Source organism: Bacillus rossius (assembly GCF_032445375.1).
Source record: "Bacillus rossius redtenbacheri isolate Brsri chromosome 4 unlocalized genomic scaffold, Brsri_v3 Brsri_v3_scf4_2, whole genome shotgun sequence".
NCBI classification, from domain to species: Eukaryota; Metazoa; Arthropoda; class Insecta; order Phasmatodea; family Bacillidae; genus Bacillus; species Bacillus rossius.
In genome coordinates this window covers 13437085-13457965 of record NW_026962011.1, presented here as the reverse complement: position 1 = coordinate 13457965, position 20881 = coordinate 13437085, and the positions used below count along the sequence as shown (strand labels likewise).

At 40.9% G+C, this 20881-nt stretch overlaps 1 protein-coding gene across 1 annotated transcript; it reads left to right on the top strand.

Moving 5' to 3' along the window:
* Positions 1-13902: 13902 nt before the first annotated feature.
* LOC134542308 (toll-like receptor 6) lies at positions 13903-17763 on the top strand. The gene has a single exon (XM_063386455.1). It carries the CDS (start codon positions 13903-13905, stop codon positions 17761-17763), a length of 3861 nt encoding a protein of 1286 aa, XP_063242525.1.
* Positions 17764-20881: the final 3118 nt, after the last annotated feature.

The window sequence follows — 20881 nt, the reverse complement described above, 5'->3', positions numbered from 1 at the left end:
ACTGCATAGAGATAAGGAACACATTTCTCCACTAAATACCTATAATACTTGTCTCTTTGGAACCGTTTATCAATACATTTTCATTTCATGTCATGTTTTAACATTATTTATCTGTTTATTTGAACAGCTATTTGTTCATTGTTAGTATCAATATTGCAGTAATTTGTATGTTAAAGATGATATTGTGCTAGGTAGGTGTGATATGTATTCTTGAGGCTTTTTAACCATCAGTTAAGTTAAGTAACCGGATTGGTTTTAATTTTGTTTGGCGCACTATTCATATGGTATGGCAACTCCGGTTATTTGCTGGAAATGTTTTAAAATTATGTGTGTCTGAACCAGGAGGTAGAGATTTTAAAAAAGGGCTCTTATACTATTATAGAGAAATGATTTATATAATTTGTCTTGGCCAATTTTATGGCCTACCGGATATTATTGGCACATATACGAGTTAACTACTGTTTAAGTTTAAAGCCAAAAGAGCCTAAAAGTATTTTTTAAAAATTTAGTCTGTCCTATTAAAGTTTTACACCGAGGATATTTGATTATTTAAAAATCAGTGGTTGATTAAGTTATTTTATTGAATTAATGAACAATTTTAAACAAAAATTGAACTTTAGAGATGCAGACCACCAGCGTATTTTCTTGGCTAGGGAATTAATATTTTCTTGATTAAATTAATGTGGAGAATATTGTTCTTTTTCTTAATTACAATAATATATAGTATTATTTTAATATTTCTAATTCTTTTAAAGATAATAGTGTCTTAAAATACATTGTGCATGTTTGTTGTTAAAAAAATTATATACCTACCGACATAGTTACATAACATCCAGAGTGATACCATTTAAGAGAGTGGATAGTAAATAACATAAATACCAAAAATAACACTAGAATTACTATAAAACACTATACAACTACTCTTCAGACTATAAACACAATAAAAAATCTCAATCCATTCAAAGTAATATACCCTTTTTCTAAAAAAAAAAAAAAATGTTTTTTTTTTATATTTCAACAAAAAATAAACTTTTACTAGCAATATTTTTATCTTATTAATATTGAATAGAACTATTTTTTTTATTAAAACCATGATCAGAAACATTCAACAAAATTATCATTGTATAAACAACTGAAAATACTTGGAAAAAATGAAAAAATGTCAGTAGGTCTAAGTTTTGAAAAATTATTAAATATGTTTATCGACTTAAAAGAAATATTTCAAATTCTTGAAGCCTGGGATGGGTAGCTTCAGCCTCTCATTGAAGCTCCTCTTCAATCACCTCCAAGTTGCTATGGAATGGCGTATACATTTTCCCACGGCTCTAGAGAGCTCGTGTTGGTGGTGTTCCAGCCCCAAAGGGAGTAATTACCATGAAACACGGCACGTTAATCAATTGTACAGCCATTCACTGGATCACTGTCACTACGGGCCGACTGGGGAGTGGTCCTGGCCCCCTTGTGTGAGAATGTGCATGTCACTCTAAGTGTCGTGGCGGTGGCCGGCAGAGTTCGAGACAGCGTACACCAGGTCCACGGAAAGGGTGTTCGATGCGAATACAGGCTGTAGCCTCTCCAAACCAAAGACAACATACTGCTTCCTCGTGGCACCAGTGGTGTTTACCAAAGTGAGCTCTGCCGAGGAGACCTCATCCCTCGACATCGCCAGAGATGAAAGAGGTATCTGGTGAGGCGGAAAAGCCCTCTCTGCAGGCAACGGCAGAAGGTTCAGAAACTCTACCTGGGGGATCAGCACTGCCGGTTCCCAAAGGCCTCGGGCTCACCGTGAAGAACCGATGGCAAATGGCAATGGCCAGTCTGGGCGCGGATTCTGCTCTGGAAACAGACTCAGCCGGGAGGGAAGAACGCCGTAATCTCCAGGGCTCAGGAGCTGGTGGAATATCCGTGTGGGTGGCCCTACGGGGCCAGTTTCCCAGGCATCCACTGCGTCATGGACTGTAGCAGTTACCGCGCTAGCTCACGGGCTAACAGACCGTATAAACCCTCAAGCAAGTGCATGAAAAATCAGGCAGTGGCGAGGGTCGAACATTGCTGATGCTGGCTGGTTACTACCCCCAATCATTTCAAAGAAATAATTGTACCGTAACCAAATTCGCGGTGGTTGTATGCAGATGTTCATTCCATTAAAAATAGTTCAGACAATCAGTGCTCCATCTTAAATACTATCTCTATAATTTACAACAAAATTATTGTACAGATTCACCTTCAAATACGTGTGCCAGCCTTGGGTAGCATTTTAGACCATAAGTCGCATACATATTTTTTAACTTATTGTGCTGGCATTAACCTGTAGCCGAAGTAAAACTCCAAGATGCTACTGTCTGATTGATGAAAAACTGCAATTCGAATATTTAGTTTTCCAAACATATTTCTGAAACAATTAAGGAAATAAACATGGTTTTTCTATGAATTCCCGACATACCTTACGTTATGCTTTGTCTTAAACTACGAGTTGGTTTTGAGTGGAGGTGATACGCGCCATTATTTTTTTTTAGTTTTTAAACGATTGTGTGAAGTAGCACTGAAATCAATCGAATTTTAGGAGGGTGATAAAGTTTTCGTTTGCCAATGTACTCCGTGATAACTAAAACGCGCTTGGAAAAAACTTTGAGTTTATCTTTTGTGCACGTTGGATAGTTGATTAACAATTCATTCGACTCGCTTACATCCACGTACCCCAGGCAGCACTCACGAGGAAGAAGGTGAGGCTGCCGGAGCCGGAAGGGTTGTTCTACTCCTTCCCACAAATTGGGAAATAGGGCTGTTTCCGGGGAGTCCGACCAGATCGCATTTCGTAGCGGGATCTACGAGGATAATCCAGTTTACAGTAACTTCCCCCCCCCCCTCTACTTTTTTTCCGCAGTGCTCCAAGAGCCACGGGCCGGCCGCAAACGGAGATTGGTGTCGGTGCGCGGGCCTCGGATGTCCATCACGACCCAAAAGGCAACCTCACCCCCCCCCCCCCCCCTTGGTGCGTGAAGGCGCGGAGGAACCCAGGTGAGCCATCAAATCACCGGGCGGCGCCTCTTGCCCGCACAGCCTCCCCCTGACCCACGCGCCGCTTCCAGCAGGCTGGACACCACGCCAGAGCTAATCGAGACAAATGGCGAAGAGGGCCAGTGGCTTCCCTGCTCTTCCGTCCCGCGCGCACTGCAGCCAACCTGGCGGGGCTCCACTTCCTTCCGGCCGGGCTCAGGCGGGAGCACTGTTCCGGTGTCACGCTGCTTTTGGGATCCAAAAGCCTGAGTATGAAGGGGGTAGGTAAATAACCGGAAAAAAGAGGCAATATAATATTTTAACCAACGGAATTATTAAATACGCAGATGGTTTGCTACAACGTTATTGTGTTTATAAATGTTGTCAAAATACGTATTTGAGTTGACATACCCGTTTTCGTACGTAATCAAAGTCAGTTTATAATAATAATGTTGTTACAATGGATAGTCTCTTAAAAATAAATTTAAGTAACTTTTTTTTCGTATTTGATAGCCTATTGTATTGTTTATTGTATTAAGTTTTATTTTATGTGATTCGTTACTTTGGATAAATTATAAAAAAACATATGTTTAACAGAAGCCTAACTATTTGATGGAGGTTTTACGTGTGTTTGATACGTCTTCAACTTCTCTACATTAGTCTTGTTAAATTTTTTTCGTACAAGTCTTACTACCACACTTGGTTGCTTAGTTGTCTACGTGGTTGTTCACTCGCTACATCCAAGTCCCCACAAGACATGTAATTGTCGTTACACCATTTCACTGCCGCTCTCCGATGCCAAATCTACCTCGCACCTCGCCTAATTCAGCACGCGACTCTTCTTATCACTACATAGTCGCTTCCAGCTGTCTGTCTGTCCCTATGTATGCTTAGATCTTTAAAACTACACAACGGATTTTGATACGTTATTTTTAATAGATAGAGTGATTCAAAAGGAAGGTTTATATGTATAATACATGCATAATATAGTAGAGAAACACTGATAATTTTAGAGGTTTCTAATGTGATTTCGTATAGCTATAAACACATTTTCTTTGCGCTTACATTGCAAACGCTGGCTGAACCTTACGAGATAGATCAAAATAATGTGCTACAGTATTGTACACCTTAAAATGTTCTACAAAAAAGTCCGCGATGGTAAATGTCTATCTCTTAGGGATAACTCACAATAACCATTTTTTATCCTTTATTTTTTACGAGAAATAATAGCTTATTTACTAAGCGATTTTAAGCAATACAGCATTAATCCTTATCCAATTAATTACCTTAAATACACTGTGCATTTAATACAGATCAATATGGCCCTTTACAGCATGTAAATCAATATTTTAGAAGATATTACAGATTTAAAAACCAAGGACATAGTGGTTGCGGTGGTACCGGCCGGGGGGACCGGTATATAAAGACATTCTGTAGTATATTTTTAATATCAGCATTGCACATGTGCGAAGCCGGGGCAGGTCGCTAGTTTGTACATAATTCACTGTTGTCTCGCGCCTCAAAACGGAACTGTCAGGCTATACATTTTATCATTACCAAAGTAATATTGAGATATCGGTTTAGAAAGTTCATCAAAATTACTTATATTATGAAATTATTCAACCCCAATTTTTGACTATTCGATAAGAACAATAGTCTGTACCCTCCATGCTGTCTCACTGGAAAGCTTATCCCTATAAGCATGTGCCTAGGATGACGTTCGAAAAACACCAAATCACCAGGGGACGTCCTTCATCCCGTTTTATCCATCCCACATGTGACAGAATAAGCAGGAAGACGATGTATATGTTTTTTTTGTAGCTATACAAAAAAATTTCAGTTGAAAATTCTCCAGTTTCTCAATTCGAATGTAAATAAATTATTAACAATAATATAATTTTACCTAACACTCATAGTTTCCCATTGAAATTTACTGTATCCAAACGCTGACATTACAAAAAAAAACTAGTCTAAGAATGATTTAGTCATCGCATCGGTGAACTTTTCTAAATTTCCCTGCTAAGAATCATCAAAACTATGGAGGAATGTCGTATTTTTTCGATGTCAGATTATCTATTCTCAAATTATTTTATTTGTATACCTATAACTCGTTTCTGTTACAGCTGCATTATTTTAAAAAAATTTCGTTATCTTGTATAACACTTTTATTTTGTAAGAAACATAACAATACAGTCATCACCCCACATAACCATGAAGATAATTTAGCTTTGAGGACTATCTTACATGTTCATTATTACTGTAGGCTTGTTCGAAGGCATGTTCTGTCTAGTTTCTAAAACAATAAAATAATGATTAGTTACTGTAATCAAAAATATGCCACAGGTGCGAAATGAGTTTAATAAAAGAAATTACTAAGGGGAAGAGTACACAAAACCTGATCATTATGAACCCCAAATTTTGTTTAAAAGTGATTTTTCAAAGTGTAATTTTATCATACATCACAGAAAGTGTATATTATTATGTGTAAATAATAAACATAATTAGTTTTTAATTTTTTTAACAAGGAAATTTAAGAGCCTGTTTTAAAATAAATTAATATGAATAGAAACCCAATTGCATACAAATGAAAAAAAGTGTTCACTAAATTACTTTTGTCATAAATTTTCTTCTATTTAATCCTGAATTAAATCACCAAACGTGAGAATAAGAACCACCAAGATCAAATCTGTTTTACATACAAGTGTGCTACACAATGGGTGCTTAACAGATGATATCGCTTAATAGGGTGCGTGCTTTATCTTTGAAACAGAGAACCTTTGTTTAGACCTGTATTGAAATTCGTCGCTATGGGCAACACGGGACAGATCCCGAGAACGTAAACACACGCGAAGACTCATAAACGATCGCTGTGCGTGGAACACTGTCACAACCGACGCACACAGATAGGTTTAAAAACACTTCTTAATCAAGCACATTCAAACTAAGCAATGAGTTTTAAAGAATGAAAATATTTTCACTTCTTAAAATTAAAAATAGACATGTAAAAGTGGCGTTGAGAGACATAATAAAATTACTTATTTAGAAAACATTATGGGGAATCGTGTAAAATAATCTGATAATGAGAAGTTATCAAGAGTACAAGTCGTTCATAAAGTAGATATAAAACATTACTATAGTTATTTAATTAATAAAAATTCAACAAAATTGATTATATTCTACAGAAATAAGTCCTAGATCATAAAGTTAAAACAAAAATTTTCATTGCTGAATTTCATAATCTGTATTGTAAATATAAACATATTTTGGGCAATAGCGTGTGTGTGTGTTTTTTTGTATGTGTGTGGTATATTTTGGAAGCATTCAATTTCTGATCAAGTTGCGCAAGAGACGCTGCTCCAGATATCTTTTTAGAAGCATTATGGTGATAGCAGTAGCAAAACAAAACTTTCAAAATGGAAAGATTTGGTTTTTTTTTGGGGGGGGGGGGGGGCACAACGATTTTGGCAGTTCCTTTTTTCTTTATGTCTATAATTCTTTGTTTCTGTTAGGTATTTAATTTTGATGCGATGAATACTGACATACGTGTCATTGTTGTAATCATTACCATCACTGGTAAAAAATTATTTACTCCAGAAATGTACACATATATTAATGCATGATTCTGGATGTAATTTTGGCGTTATACTGGCTACATAAACACCTGGATCCATGCTCCAACATTTCTGATAAAAATAACCAATGAACCTAGCATGTATTTTTAAATACTACTAAACTATTAAGTGACCTCTACCAAAACTGCGTACGGCCATACTGCGGACCGAAATCAATAGCTGCCAAACTAAGCACTAAGCAATGGATGAACTAGTTCATCAAGTTGCGAATCGCTGCTTCCTTCTTCGAGCTGAACACTGTGGCAAAATTATCTTCTTAGTTCCCCACTGGCTACGGTTACAAAGATGAGCTCTTGATGACCGAGCGCCGGCTCCGTGGGCGGACGTGTGCGTGGTACGTGAGTGCATGAGTGCGTGAGAGCGTGAGTGCGTGAGAGCGTGAGTGCGTGAGTGCATGAGTGCGCGAGGTCCTCGGTGGCGACTTGCTGCTCCTGTGTTCCTCGTGTCCTGGCGCGCCCCTGGACAGCAACTCGCTCTCTTCGGCCGACTCGCCGCTGAGCGGTCTCTCGGTCTCGCACTCGGCGCTGCTCACTCGCTGCCCAGGATCGGTCTCTTCTCTGCCGACGCTCGTGCTCGCAGTGTCCATAGACCCTGTATAGGCTCCTCACTCGCTGCGCGAGTCTCACAAAACCCCGAGACTCCGTCCCACGCGCCGCAACTCCTAAGAGTGTCCTTGCGCCGACTGCTTGCGTCATCCTCCGGTCCGCAGGCCAACGCCTCCGACTCGCTGTCCTCAGCCCCAGCGAGTGCGCCTTCGCTCGCTCCCTGAACTCGACTGCCAGCCTAGCGGCCGCTTCCTCGGCACTCACTGCGAACGACGGCCTCTTCGTTACTCTCGCCCTGGCTCGGAGTCCTCGTCTGTGCCAATAGCTCTCTTTCTATCTCTCTCTCTATCTCTCTCTATCTCTCTCTATCTCTCTATCCCTATCTCTCTATCTCTCTCTATCTCTCTCTCTCTATCTCTCTCTATCTCTCTCTATCTCTCTATCCCTATCTCTCTATCTCTCTCTATCTCTCTCTATCTCTCTATCCCTATCTCTCTATCTCTCTCTATCTCTCTCTATCTCTCTCTATCTCTCTATCCCTATCTCTCTATCTCTCTCTATCTCTCTATCTCTCTATCTCTCTCTATCTCTCTATCTCTCTCTATCTCTCTCTATCTCTCTATCTCTCTCTATCTCGCTCTATCTCTCACTCTATCTCTCACTCTATCTCTCACTCTATCTCTCTATCTCTCTCTATCTCTCTATATATATATCTATATATCTCTATATATCTCTCTGTCTCTCTCTGTCTCTTTCTCTCTGTCTCTCTCTCTCCTCGTAGCGTTCACTAACCGAGTCCCTGCTGCTTGCTGACTGCTGGTCGCACACCACGCATTCATACCTCCCTGGTGGCGCTGGTGTCGCACGCAGCATTGTTCGCTGCGCAGAAGCTGCTGGCAACTGGGCCACCGTCCAAATAACACTGCGCCGATATTACACTAGGCGAGTCAAAACGCCTCTGGTAACTTTTCATGTTGATTACAGCATCGTAACAGTGGACGGAACGTAACGAGGGTGCGCCCCGTTAAAGCATATCTAGCAGAAATTTCTTTCTGAGGTATCGCATGCAAAATTGAGTCACAACTCAAGACACAAATTACGGCAACACTATCAACACAAAAACTAATCTTGGCAAAATTCATACAACTGATATTTTAAATGCTTACAAAGGCTGGTGCGCACTTTTAAAGAGGGAGTTGAACAAATTTTATTTAATTGAAAATAAGCATGAAATGTTTTAGGATGAATCACTGAGTGTCTAAATAACGTCTCAAAATTTTTAAGCATAACCAGCCTTGGGAAATACTTTAGACCATAAGTCGTAAAAAGAGTTATTAATTTTTTTTTCGTGCTTGACCTGCAACTGAAGTTCGTCAGTCGAATTCTGAATTATTCTGCAATAGAAGAGAAAAGAAAAATTACCAGGCCACATCACACAAATGTTAATATAAACTTAGGTCTTTTTCCAAGAGTACGAAGGGGAAAAATACTAAAAAAAAAAACACAAAGACTTTGTTTTTTGTCCCCAAACACCATGATATGGGTGGATGTCGCAATGTTCTCAAAATGATAATACCAACCCACGATAATCAATTCTATATCGCAATAGTAACGAAACCATCATATTATGTAGGTATACTTACGCTCATCACTGATTCACTGACTCTGTAACGCCAAAGAGATATGCATACCTTTGAGACAAACGTATCATGAAACACAAATATATTAACCTACTCCACAGAGATGTGTATAAAATGGAAGTTTAACAATTAGAGTAACATTTTAAATACAGTTACATAGGTGGAACACGCCTTTATTATTAGAATTAAGTGGTGCCATACGAAAATATATGCTTATAAATGTTAAAAATCTTATATCTCAGAAAAATAAGCTCTAAAAGAAACACGAAAAAGTATTTTTTTTCTTTTTGAAAATCTACGTTTGCGTTACTGGTGCGTTATCTTTTGGTGATATTTTGAATTTGGTATGTATACCCTTTAAAATATTTATTTTTAATTTTTAAATTTTCTTTAATTTTTTAAGTTTAATTTTTTTATTAAATAACCGTTTTCTGTTTTTGTTGTTAAATCCTCTTTTAAATTTTATTACATTCTTCTTTTTTAGGTCACTTAATTTCTTTGTTACTAGAATTATCGAGAAAAAGCACAGATGCAATATATATATATATATATATATATATATATATATATAGCCTATGTAATTGTTTAAAAACTATTTTTCCATCATTTCGTATATTTATCAAAAATTATTTTTATTTCCACAGGATTAAAATAAATTGAATTTTTAATTAAAATCGCGTAGGCCTATATTAAATTACAGTGTTTTTTATATTCATCATAAGTTAATGGGCGCCTTACACCTCCTATTATACTTATAATAACCATCAAGGAAAATACACTTAAAGGATTTTAACAGTCGAAACATATTGCTTTGGGACGAAATGAGCCACCAGAAAAAAAAATTGTTGCGGGTTTGATTCGAAGCCAGCTGTGTGATTTTCCACACTTTAAAAATTTTCCCTTCAATTAACGAAGAACGTTTTTTTACAGATAATCCATCGATCTTCGTAAATTTACGGCTATATTCGTGAATTTACGGTCAAAGATTTCACTTACTTTGACCATAAGTCCAAAAGAATATTCTTGGCATAATAAAAAAAAAAATTTAAAAAACTGGTTACGTCTACACTAAGAACAATTTTATTTTTTCGAAGTGTGAGTTCAAACCTGTTTATAACGAAACATAACAACTCAAAAGTCGAAAATACCGCAGAATTTGTACGAGGATACAGTAATTTGAAATTATGAAGAATTCTTCGTTGATTTGAGTTAAAATCTTCGTTAAAAAATCCTTAAATTTACTGTTATTTTTAGCAATGCACTTTCGAGAATGTTTCTTTCATTTGAGTTACATCTGTGCTGTTACCCCTTCACCAACCATACTGCTGTTAGGGCAATGATCAAATTAACTGGCTTATCGTAACCACCAACTTAATTATTTTGTAAAAATGTAAGGAAAAATCTTTGCTTGTAATTATTAAAGTTATAGAGGGTTCTTGGGTTGATGCTCTTAGCACTTTAAAAATGAAAGAGTTTACAGACAAAAGTTTCCATCACAGAACAGTATCTCCTTATGAGAAAATTGGCAGTTCTTTAAGGTTCGGTCTCATAAGCCATCTTATTTCCTTTTTCTCGGCATAACTGTTATTTAGGGGTTATTTCTGAAATATTTATTCGACACTTCCCTTGCTTGTCACTAATATTTTCTTGAAGAAATTAAATGGGCGTATAATGTCCCGCAAGTTATATTCATTATGAACACTTAAGCGACTTTTTAAATCTATCTGTTGAAAATGTTGGTCATAGAACAACAAACGTAAGTGAGATATCGAGTTATACTTTCAGAAAGAACCCCTATATAACACTCATAAAATGTAAATTAAAAAAAAACTAAAAAATTAACTGGTCGTATGACACATAGCCTTAAATGCTTTCGCTTGAGATATGACTGTTACATGATTGGCTCAATTTGTAAGATAATCTTGACGGTAGTCTTCACTTTTAACGTGGCTAAATACCACAAGCCAAAAAACATCTGGTAATGGGCCCGAAAGCATTTGATCCTTATTTGAAGTACACACGGGGCAATAAAATAATAACATAAATGCTTAAGTTACAGTTATGATAAGACTTTTTTGACTAAATAACTTATTTTAAATTATTTAGTTTCAAGCTCATGTCCTTGTTTACGATAATGCAGTTTTTTTATTGAAGTAGGTACGTAAATATTTTTTCCGATTGGTTTCAATTCCCGTGTTCAATACCAAAAAAGTAATAATATATATTTTTAATTCTTTTCCAAGTATTTATGAAAACATTACACCTTTATTAGTTTTAGAAATTTTTGCATTGTTTGACGTAATGCACGTATTGGAAGATCAGTGCTGATTTATCAGTAAGCAAATCATTATGTAACACTGTTAACGGAAAAGTTTTTAAACCCGTAGGAAGAGCATGACTTGACGTTTTTTGTTCGATTTCTAACCGTTGATATCGACGTTTAAACTCAAGGAGTAAAAGAAAACGTTCAAACAAGGATTTTGTGAAAAGCGGGAGAGAGTATTTAAGCCTTACTACTTCTATAGAATATGTTGGGTACATTCAAGCTAATCAGGCAGGAGATCTCTTTGCGTGACTCTGAAAATGTGAATAAAGCCTACTGACCAATTTTTTTATAGTTCAGTTTTACAGTATGGTAACAAAATATACTCACATTTTACTGCAAAAGTAACCACGGAGAACACATTCCACGAACATAACATTCGATTAAAATTGGCACAGTGCAATAGCTGCTAAAAATGTTTGCAAAAATACTTTAAATTGAAAACTGGTCCGATATATCAGAAAATTTAATAAATATTGTGTAACCAAAATAATAATGCTCTTTAAAAAGGTACATTATATTATTAACTATCTCTTTGTAAAATATATATTAAATCAGATGCTACTAATTTGGCAAAATATTATTTATTTTTAAATAATAATATAACAATAATTAATGCAAATTTCGGTTTTATAATTTGAAACTATTTATTATTTAATAATATTTGAAGCCAGCTATAAATTAAAAATTGATTAAAAAGACTCCCATTCAAATCATCCAGGAAGTTATTATGCTCTGGTGACTTCACTCGTCATAAAAATCATATACAACTGGTTTTAGAAGCATTTTGAAAAAAGAAGTTAATAGTGTGAGAGGGCCTTAAGGCTTTACATCACCTGCCTTGTAGGTATTTGGTTTTTGCGAATTCCAGATCTGTATGAATAAATATTTTGAAAATGGCACCATAAAGTTCAGTTATGTGCATTTCTCAGCTATATATATGCCTAGACACAGAAAATTAATTAATTTACATTGAGTTACCATATTGTGCATAAAGTAAGATTTAAATTTCCATTGCCATCGTTTGCCTGACCTATTACAAATATCATATAACGTGTATAATATCAAATGCAAAAAAATCTAACAATTTTTTTTAAATTCTATTTAAGTTAGCCGTTAAAAAGTTGTAATTGAACCAAAATTATCATGGGAAAAGACAAAATCGCAATATGGTGAGAACAGCTGAGTTTTCTCTTTTTCTGTCACCAAATTTTTCAATAAATATTCACTCAGTGTAAAATAAGTGGTGTAAAAAGTCGCGAAAGTTTTCATATTTATCATTACCTGTTTTTACACCCTTTATTTCATTTCACTTCGTAAATATATGTTAATAATTTTAGATAAAAGTTTATACTAAAACTTTTTGTTTAAGATTCTATTTAATAGCTGCAATCAATATTTAGAAACAGAATATTTTTCAACCAAATATATTATTTAAAGAAATGTTAAGTATACATAACAAACATAAAACTATATTTTTTTTTTCTTAAAGTAAAAATGTATTCTACAATTATATTTTTATAGCTTTGCTCCTTTGAATGATAATTTTGTTGCCATTCAAGGTCTAGTGAAAACATGTCAAATTAATGCTTGTTTTACAACTTTCGTTTCAAATATACCCATTCCAACCTCTATTCGCAGATGACTGCTATAGTTAAACACTGCTTTTGAATCCCTAGAAAAGTAATGCGTTTTAAATAAAGTGAACTGTGAGCACTCCGCATTCCACGGGCCGCTTCCTCAGACCCCAATTCGGTAAATTAACTTTGCAGCATTATTTTAAATGTACTGTCCCGATGTACGAACAAACCGTTTCTTGAAACCTACGCATATTTCATGCGCCACAAATTAGTATTCCTAACGCTTGTTCTCCCAAGATATTCTAGTTCCAGCGAAATTGTTCTGTCTAAAGAAGTAGTTTTATTCATGTAATTTCGCCATTAGGTTGCAAGACACGTAGGCGTGTGTTTATATACGCGCAAGGAGCCATTTTGGTGTCGCTGAAGGGTTGTGCGGAGACGGGAGGGTACACTCAATGCGCAGCATAAAGTGTTTCTGATAATACTCCAGAAAGGTTTTGGGGGGGAGGTAGGGGGTGTCGGTTGACGGAGAAGGGCGGTCAATAGGGGTTGATACCCTGAATGGTCGGATGGCGCGTAGGTCCTCGTGGAGGGGTGGGGCGGGACCCGACAACCCCTAGTCGGCCGTTCGGCCGCGCTCGGCCAAGCTCGGGCCGCGGCGAAGGGAACTCTGGCGCGCGCCTTCCCCTCCGACGAGGCGCTGCCGCCCCTCCACGCGACCCGCCCGCCCCCCGCAGCTCCCGGGTCCAAGGGTGCCGCGGCTGCTACCAGTTCGCGCGACGGGCTTCAAAGAGCTGGACCGACTGGCGGCCCGGGCTCAGTCGCGCTCGGGACAGCGCAGCGTCCGCACGTGCGTCTCGCGGGAGTGTCGGGGCATGGTTCTGAGGACACGCTCCCGTGTCGACGGGGCCTTGTAAGGGAACCACGGGAAATGTTGGAGGACAGCCGTTTACATTTTGCTCTCCACGTTCGGCATGCTGCTTGAGGCATATTATTCGGATCTCGGCGTACGGCACGCGTATCCCAATGAGAACAGCTTTTTAAAGTGTCGCGTGTGCTAGATACGTGCATCGTCCCGCCGCGATGTCAGGTTTCTTGCGGCGTGACGCGGACGATGCTTCGTGACTTTTTGCCCGGCGACGGGAAGCAGGGGCGCAGTTTCTCTTGACGGGGCGATCGCTCGACATGGTTGGCGCGAGGTGGCTGTGTCTGGCAGCGGCGCTGGCGAGCCTCGGCGCCGACACGCCGCCGCCGCTGCGCTACGAGGCGCCCGACGACTGCCAGTGGTGGGTCCGCGACGGCGCAGCCGCCGGCGGCTCGGGCGACGAGGTGGCGCTCACCTGCAAGCTGCGCACCATCAACAGCGAGTTCGACACCACCAACTTCAGCGTGATCCCGTCCGAGCACACGACGTCGCTGCGCGTGGCCTGCAACGAGGACATGATGTCGCGCAGCTCGCTGGACGACCGCAGCTTCGCGCACCTGTCGCGGCTGCGCGAGCTGGTGCTGGACCACTGCAAGCTGGCGCGCTGGCCGGCGGGCGTGCTGACGGGGCTGCGCGACCTGCGCAACCTCACCGTGCGCACCCGCAACACCGACTGGCCCGCCATGAGCCTCGAGATCTCGCCCGAGAGCTTCGCGCCCGTGCGCCAGCTCGAGCGCCTCGACCTCAGCTACAACAACATCTGGAGCTTCCCCGCGGGCATCTTCTGCGCGCTCACCAACCTCGTGTCGCTCAACGCCAGCCGCAACCGCCTGCAGGACATCAGCGAGATGGGCTTCCGCGAGAAGGCGGCGCCGCCGCAGAGGCTGGTCAGCACGCAGGACGAGGCGCCGGGCCACGAGCCGCCGTCGCCGTCCGTGTCCTCCGCCTGCAGCCTGGACGTGCAGCTGCTCGACGCGTCCTTCAACCACTTCGTGCTCATGCCGACCAACGGCTTCAGCGCGCTGAGGCGGCTGCGCGAGCTCTACCTGCACGGCAACGAGATCTCCATGGTGGGCGACCGGGCGCTGGGCGGGCTCAAGGACCTCCAGGTATTCGACATCTCCGACAACAAGGTGGTGGCACTGCCTCCGGAGCTGTTCAAAGACTGCGCCCCCGTCATCAAGGAGATATACCTGCAGAACAACTCGATCAGCATGTTGGCGCCGAGCCTCTTCGCGAGTCTCGACCATCTCATGGCGCTCGACCTGTCCAGAAACCACTTAACTAGTGCGTGGGTCAACAGCGGAACGTTCTCCGGCCTCATACGGTTGGTGCTTCTTAACCTTTCTCACAACAGAATCACGAAACTCGATCCGGCATTCTTCAAAGATTTGTATACCCTGCAGATACTCAACCTCGAGCACAATCAGATAGAAACTATTCCAGCAGACACATTCGCGCCGATGAACAACCTCCACACCCTAATATTGTCCTACAACAAGCTCAAGTACCTAGAAGGTTATTCCATGAATGGCCTGTTTGCACTGAGTTTGCTGTCGCTGGACAACAACCTGCTGGAAAGGGTCCATCCAGAGGCTTTCAAGAACTGCAGCATCTTGCAAGATTTGAACTTAAATGGAAACGCTCTGACTTCAGTCCCAGTTGCTCTGAGAAACATGCAGTTACTGCGGACTGTCGACCTGGGGGAAAATGCCATCACTGATTTGCACAACCCTGGGTTTGCTGGCATGAATAATTTGTATGGCCTGCGTTTGATAGGTAATCAGATCACAAATCTAACGAAGAACATGTTCGCCAACCTGCCATCTTTACAGATTCTAAATCTAGCTAGAAATCAGATAGAGAAAGTAGATCGAGGTGCATTTGATGCCAACAAGAATCTGCAAGCAATTCGGCTGGACGCGAATCTCTTGACCGACATTCAAGGTTTGTTTGAAGGCGTGGGTAGTTTGCTTTGGCTCAACGTCTCCGATAACCAGCTTGATGTATTTGACTATTCGTTGGTTCCTTCTGGACTGCAGTGGCTCGATCTCCACAAAAACAACATCCAAGACCTCGGCAATAGGAAAGAACTCGATGCCGAACTCAAGATGGAAACACTAGATGCAAGCTTTAACAGGCTGACGAGAATTTCGGCGACAAACATACCCAACAGTGTAGAGCTCTTGTTCCTGAACGACAACCTTATTCATACTGTGGAGCCGCACACATTCCTCAAGAAAACCAACCTCACGAGGGTTGATTTGTACGCGAACCAAATCGTTAGCATGGACCTTAATGCCCTCGGCCTAACTACAGTGGAGCAAGACAGGCCCCTACCGAACTTCTACATCGGTGGGAATCCTTTCCAGTGCGACTGTACGATGGAGTGGCTCCAGAGGATAAACAAGCTAAACCGCTTGCGGCAGCACCCTAATGTCATGGACCTCGAGAGCATTTACTGTAAGCTACTGTACAACAGACATCGCACGTATGTTCCTCTCATTGAGGCTGAGCCTTCCGACTTTCTCTGCACCTACAAGACACACTGCTTCGCCCTGTGCCACTGCTGTGTGTTCGATGCTTGCGACTGCGAGATGACATGCCCCACGAACTGCACCTGCTATCACGACCAGTCGTGGTCGGCCAACATCGTCGAGTGCTCGAACGTCGAATACAACAGCATGCCTAGCCGCATCCCCATGGACGCCACGGAGGTCTACCTCGACGGCAACAGTTTCGGCGAGCTCTCCAGTCACTCGTTCATCGGACGAAAAAATCTTAAAGTCTTGTACGCCAACAACTCCAACATCGCCGCCATATACAACCACACCTTCAGCGGCCTCCGGAGGCTTACAATACTGCACCTCGAGAACAACCGCATTCGACGGCTGAACGGTTTCGAGCTCCAGTCGCTGGAGAATCTTCGAGAGCTGTATCTGCAAGGAAACAGGATCAGCTACATCGACAACAGGACGTTCGTCCACCTGCAGCAGCTGGAGGTCCTGAGGATAGACGGCAACAAGCTGTACAGCTTCCCAGTGTGGCAGCTGTCGCTGAACCCATACCTGGTGGAGATCGGGCTGGGCGACAACCAGTGGACGTGCGACTGCGGCTTCCTGCGGACGCTCCGCGCGTGGCTGCAGAGCAACCTGGTGAAGGTGGTGGACGCCAAGCGCGTGGCCTGCGTGTTCGACAACGTCACGAACATGTCCGGCCCGCCGCTCGCCGAGGTGAACTCGAGCTCTTGCGCCGCGTTCACGGGCGGCGCGCGCGCCGTGGTCGAGAGCCAGGTCATCGACGACTACCTCCCCTTGCTGGCGGCCACCCTCAGCGTGTTCGCGGCGTCGGCGGCGCTCGTCTGCTGCGGCTTCTACTACCGCCGCGAGCTGCGCGTGTGGGTGCACGCCCGCTGCGGCCTGCGCATGTGCTACAAGACCACGGCGTTCGAGGACGAGCAGGACCGCGACCGCCTGTTCGACGCCTACATCAGCTACAGCGTCAAGGACGACGCCTTCGTGGCGCAGGTCCTGGCGCCGGGGCTGGAGCGCGGCGAACCGCGCTACCGGCTGTGCCTGCACTACCGCGACTTCAACGTGAGCGCGTACGTGGCCGACACCATCGTCGAGGCGGCCGAGTCGTCGCGGCGCACCGTCGTCGTGCTGTCGCGCAACTTCCTGCAGTCCGAGTGGTGCCGCTTCGAGTTCAAGTCGGCGCTGCACGAGGTGCTCAAGGACCGCCGGCGGAGGCTCATCGTCGTGCTGCTGGGCGACGTGCCGCAGAAGGACCTGGACCCGGACCTGCGGCTGTACCTCAAGACCAACACCTGCATCGAGTGGGGGGACCGCCTGTTCTGGCAGAAGCTGCGGTTCGCCATGCCGGACGCGCGCAAGGACCCTCTGCGGCGGCGACGCCGGCCCCCGGCGCCGCCGCCCGGCAACCCCCCTCGCAGCTCGGGCGCGACGCCGCCCCCGCCGCCGCCGCAGGGCAAGATGCCGCCGTTCCTGCCGCCCCCGCACCACCACCATCACCACCACCACCACGGCCACCGCGTCCAGAACGGCCAGCAGACTGTCGACAGGGAGACGCCTCGAAGACTGCCGCAGCCTCTGTGGGCGTAGCGGATATGGCGCCGCAGGTGAGACTCCAAACATGCTGCTTATGCCAACATGGTCTCTTAGCTGTACTGCAAAATAATATTTTTACAAATAAAACCTTCTTTGGAAACTAGTTGCCAAAATATTTTAATGCAAATCTAGACGTGGGAATGTTTATATTGCAATACATTATTGTGTGCGAAATTGACATAATGGTTATTAAATAACAACCAGTAGTTATTTATTAAAGTCTCCTACATTATAATAAACAGGGAGTTACAATGTGCATATTGTGTCTCAAACAACATCGTGTTTGAAAATGTACCATATTTAACTTATTAGTGTTACAATAAACTATTTTTGCAAATAATAACTCTGGATTTTTTTTTATTCGCACACATTTGAACTAGAGTTGTGTTGAGAAAATTTCAAGCGAATTTGGCAATCTCCCACGTAAAACAGAAATGTAATATAATTAGAATCCTTAAAGAGCTGAATAACTTTACTTTTTTGCATAGCCAGTAAATTATACACTTTTCTGACTCAGTGCCAAGTTGTTGATTGTATGAAGTGAGAGAACTTCCTGATAATTAATGAGTCAGTAAAAAAATCGAACTGCGCTGATCATAACACAAATATTACTTACCCTTACTAATGTGTAAATAATACCACTGAAGAAAAAAAAAAATTGTGCTTCCATCTACAATATTAGGTCCGTTTGCCTTTAAGTTAACTGGAAAATATATCAGTCGTGAACATATATTTTCATTAAATTAATTTAGAAAATACCCAAAACTTTGGAAAATTAAAATTATAGCTCACGAAAGTTAACATTTTTATTTGGAATTTATAATAATTTAATTTTATTACACCTCATCAGTCACGTTTTATCTTGAAAGAAATATATTCCAGTGATATTTTCATGTTAAAGGTAATTTTAATATTCAGGAGGGAAATACGGAAATGTGTAACCAATATAACTTTATTTAATAATACAAAAAATAATTAATTTAAAAGTAATTTAAAAGCATCGATATACGTATTACGTGGAATCCGAACTCAGAAACGTTGATGCGGAAGCATAAAATTGCGTCTGTAGTACTTTCATAAGAACGCTAAAGCGATATTCGTTTTCCTCATTTTTTTTTAAATATTATAATTTAAAAATAAAGCGTTGGATAATATTGTTTTTCATTTAAATTTCCTCGCCACTATTTAAAGTTATTACCTCCAAGATATTATTCATCGGTTAATGTCTCTGGGTATATTTTGATCCCCTTTGGTTTATTTTTGTTGTTTAGTTCCGTACTTTCCACGTCAAGTTAAAGGCTTAACTAACTGTCTTTATTTATTTCTTCATTCACGTTTCTGTTTCCCTCCTCCTCAAAGAGGAACGTATACCGCAAATCGTGGTGTTGCGAAGTTATTTTAATTGAAGATCCCTACCAGTAGCGTCAAGTTTTTGTTATTTCAGAATTAATTTCCGTTAACTTTTAACTTTCTATTGCCTTCAAGTATGAGGTCGCTCCCAGTACCTAACACTCACTGCAACAAAAACTTTATTTACCAACGAAGCACCATCACTCAAGGTAAAACTTGCTTGCCCAGATGGGGCCTAACCTGCATAGAAAGGAAAATAACCTTAATAAAAAAAATGTATAACACCAAAAACTTGAGCGAAAATTGTTACGTTTAGATTTTATTATTATTATTATTTCCTTGCTCTCAACCTGTCCGGTTGGCACCCCTGAGTCTTTTTTTATGAATAAGAAATTTAACTCAACCCATTTCCCAATTTTAAGGTTGCTCTGAATGTTTACCGTTTGTACTGTACATAGCAGTAGCCTAACTAGGCCTATGACTTGTTGATAAATGTTCATCATAACGACACATAATGCTTAAGTAAGGTTAGTTATACTAATTTTTCATGTTTTTAACCACGTTTTTAGTGTACGAAACATAGGAACAGAATATTGAAGTAGTCACTTTCACAAGTGTTTTCTGTAACAATGAAAAACATATTAATGAAACTGATAATGCTAGTTTTCTCTTAAAAACTTAAAAAAAAATTTAATCTGAGAGAATAAGTGCAGAGGCAAGACAATGGACTCGCATTCCAGAGGACCCGGGTTCGAATTCCTGAATTTGGTTCTCCGTTGTTTCCTGGAATCATTCGAAGCAATTCCTGGAATAGTTCTTTACATTAGGCCATAGACGATACCTTCCACCAACGTTCCTGGTCTATAAAGTTGTGACTTACAATCGCAAATCGACGTGACGGTAAAATAAAAAATAAAAAATAAATTAAAAACAAAATGCAGGTTATAAAATCATGGCGATTATTCACATTGTATTCGAGTTTAATTTTAATTCTTGTTTTAAAAAAGTTGTTTTTTATTCACGTGAAAAACACTTCCTTTACTTATTTAATGGAAATGTATTTGTGTCCTCACTGTTGGTTGCAGTTAAGGAAAGGTAATATTAAATAACATGTTTGTTTGCTAACATTAACTATGTTAACAAAGTATGTTTTCCGCAATTTATTTTTTTATACGTTATTTACTTATTCACAGTAAATGTTTCAAGTAATTAAAGACACAAAACTGCGATCTTGTGAGCGAGAATTACTTGAATTCATGCTAAGTACCTTATTTAAGTTAACTAACCACATTCTGAAGGAAAAAAATTGTGCGCGAGTCTTTCAGTACTCGCCAGTGAAGTGTAGACATCTAACCTCGGTAACGAGCAAAGATCATGTGTTGTCTTGTTGTTCATGTTGCAAATAAACTTAAAATACGATACACGGACACGAAAATTAGTGTAAAATTTATTAAAATTATCCCGAGCGTGATAAATATACTGATCAATAAAATATTCGCCTTTCAAGTACATACCAAAATTTCTAGACGCGAATCACACACTTATTTCTGCGCCCGCCGGTGGAATTCGCTACCTGAATCGTAAACGTTGCTTACCACTACCACCCGCAGATGGCAGCACGAAACCAACTGAAATTTTAAATTATTAGAAACAGCGCCGATAAAAGCGAAAAATACTCGATAAAAATTCTTAAGCCCCGGCTTTGGAACTAATGTTCGATAGGGAATTTTATCAAAATACACACACGTTAGAAGTTATTTCT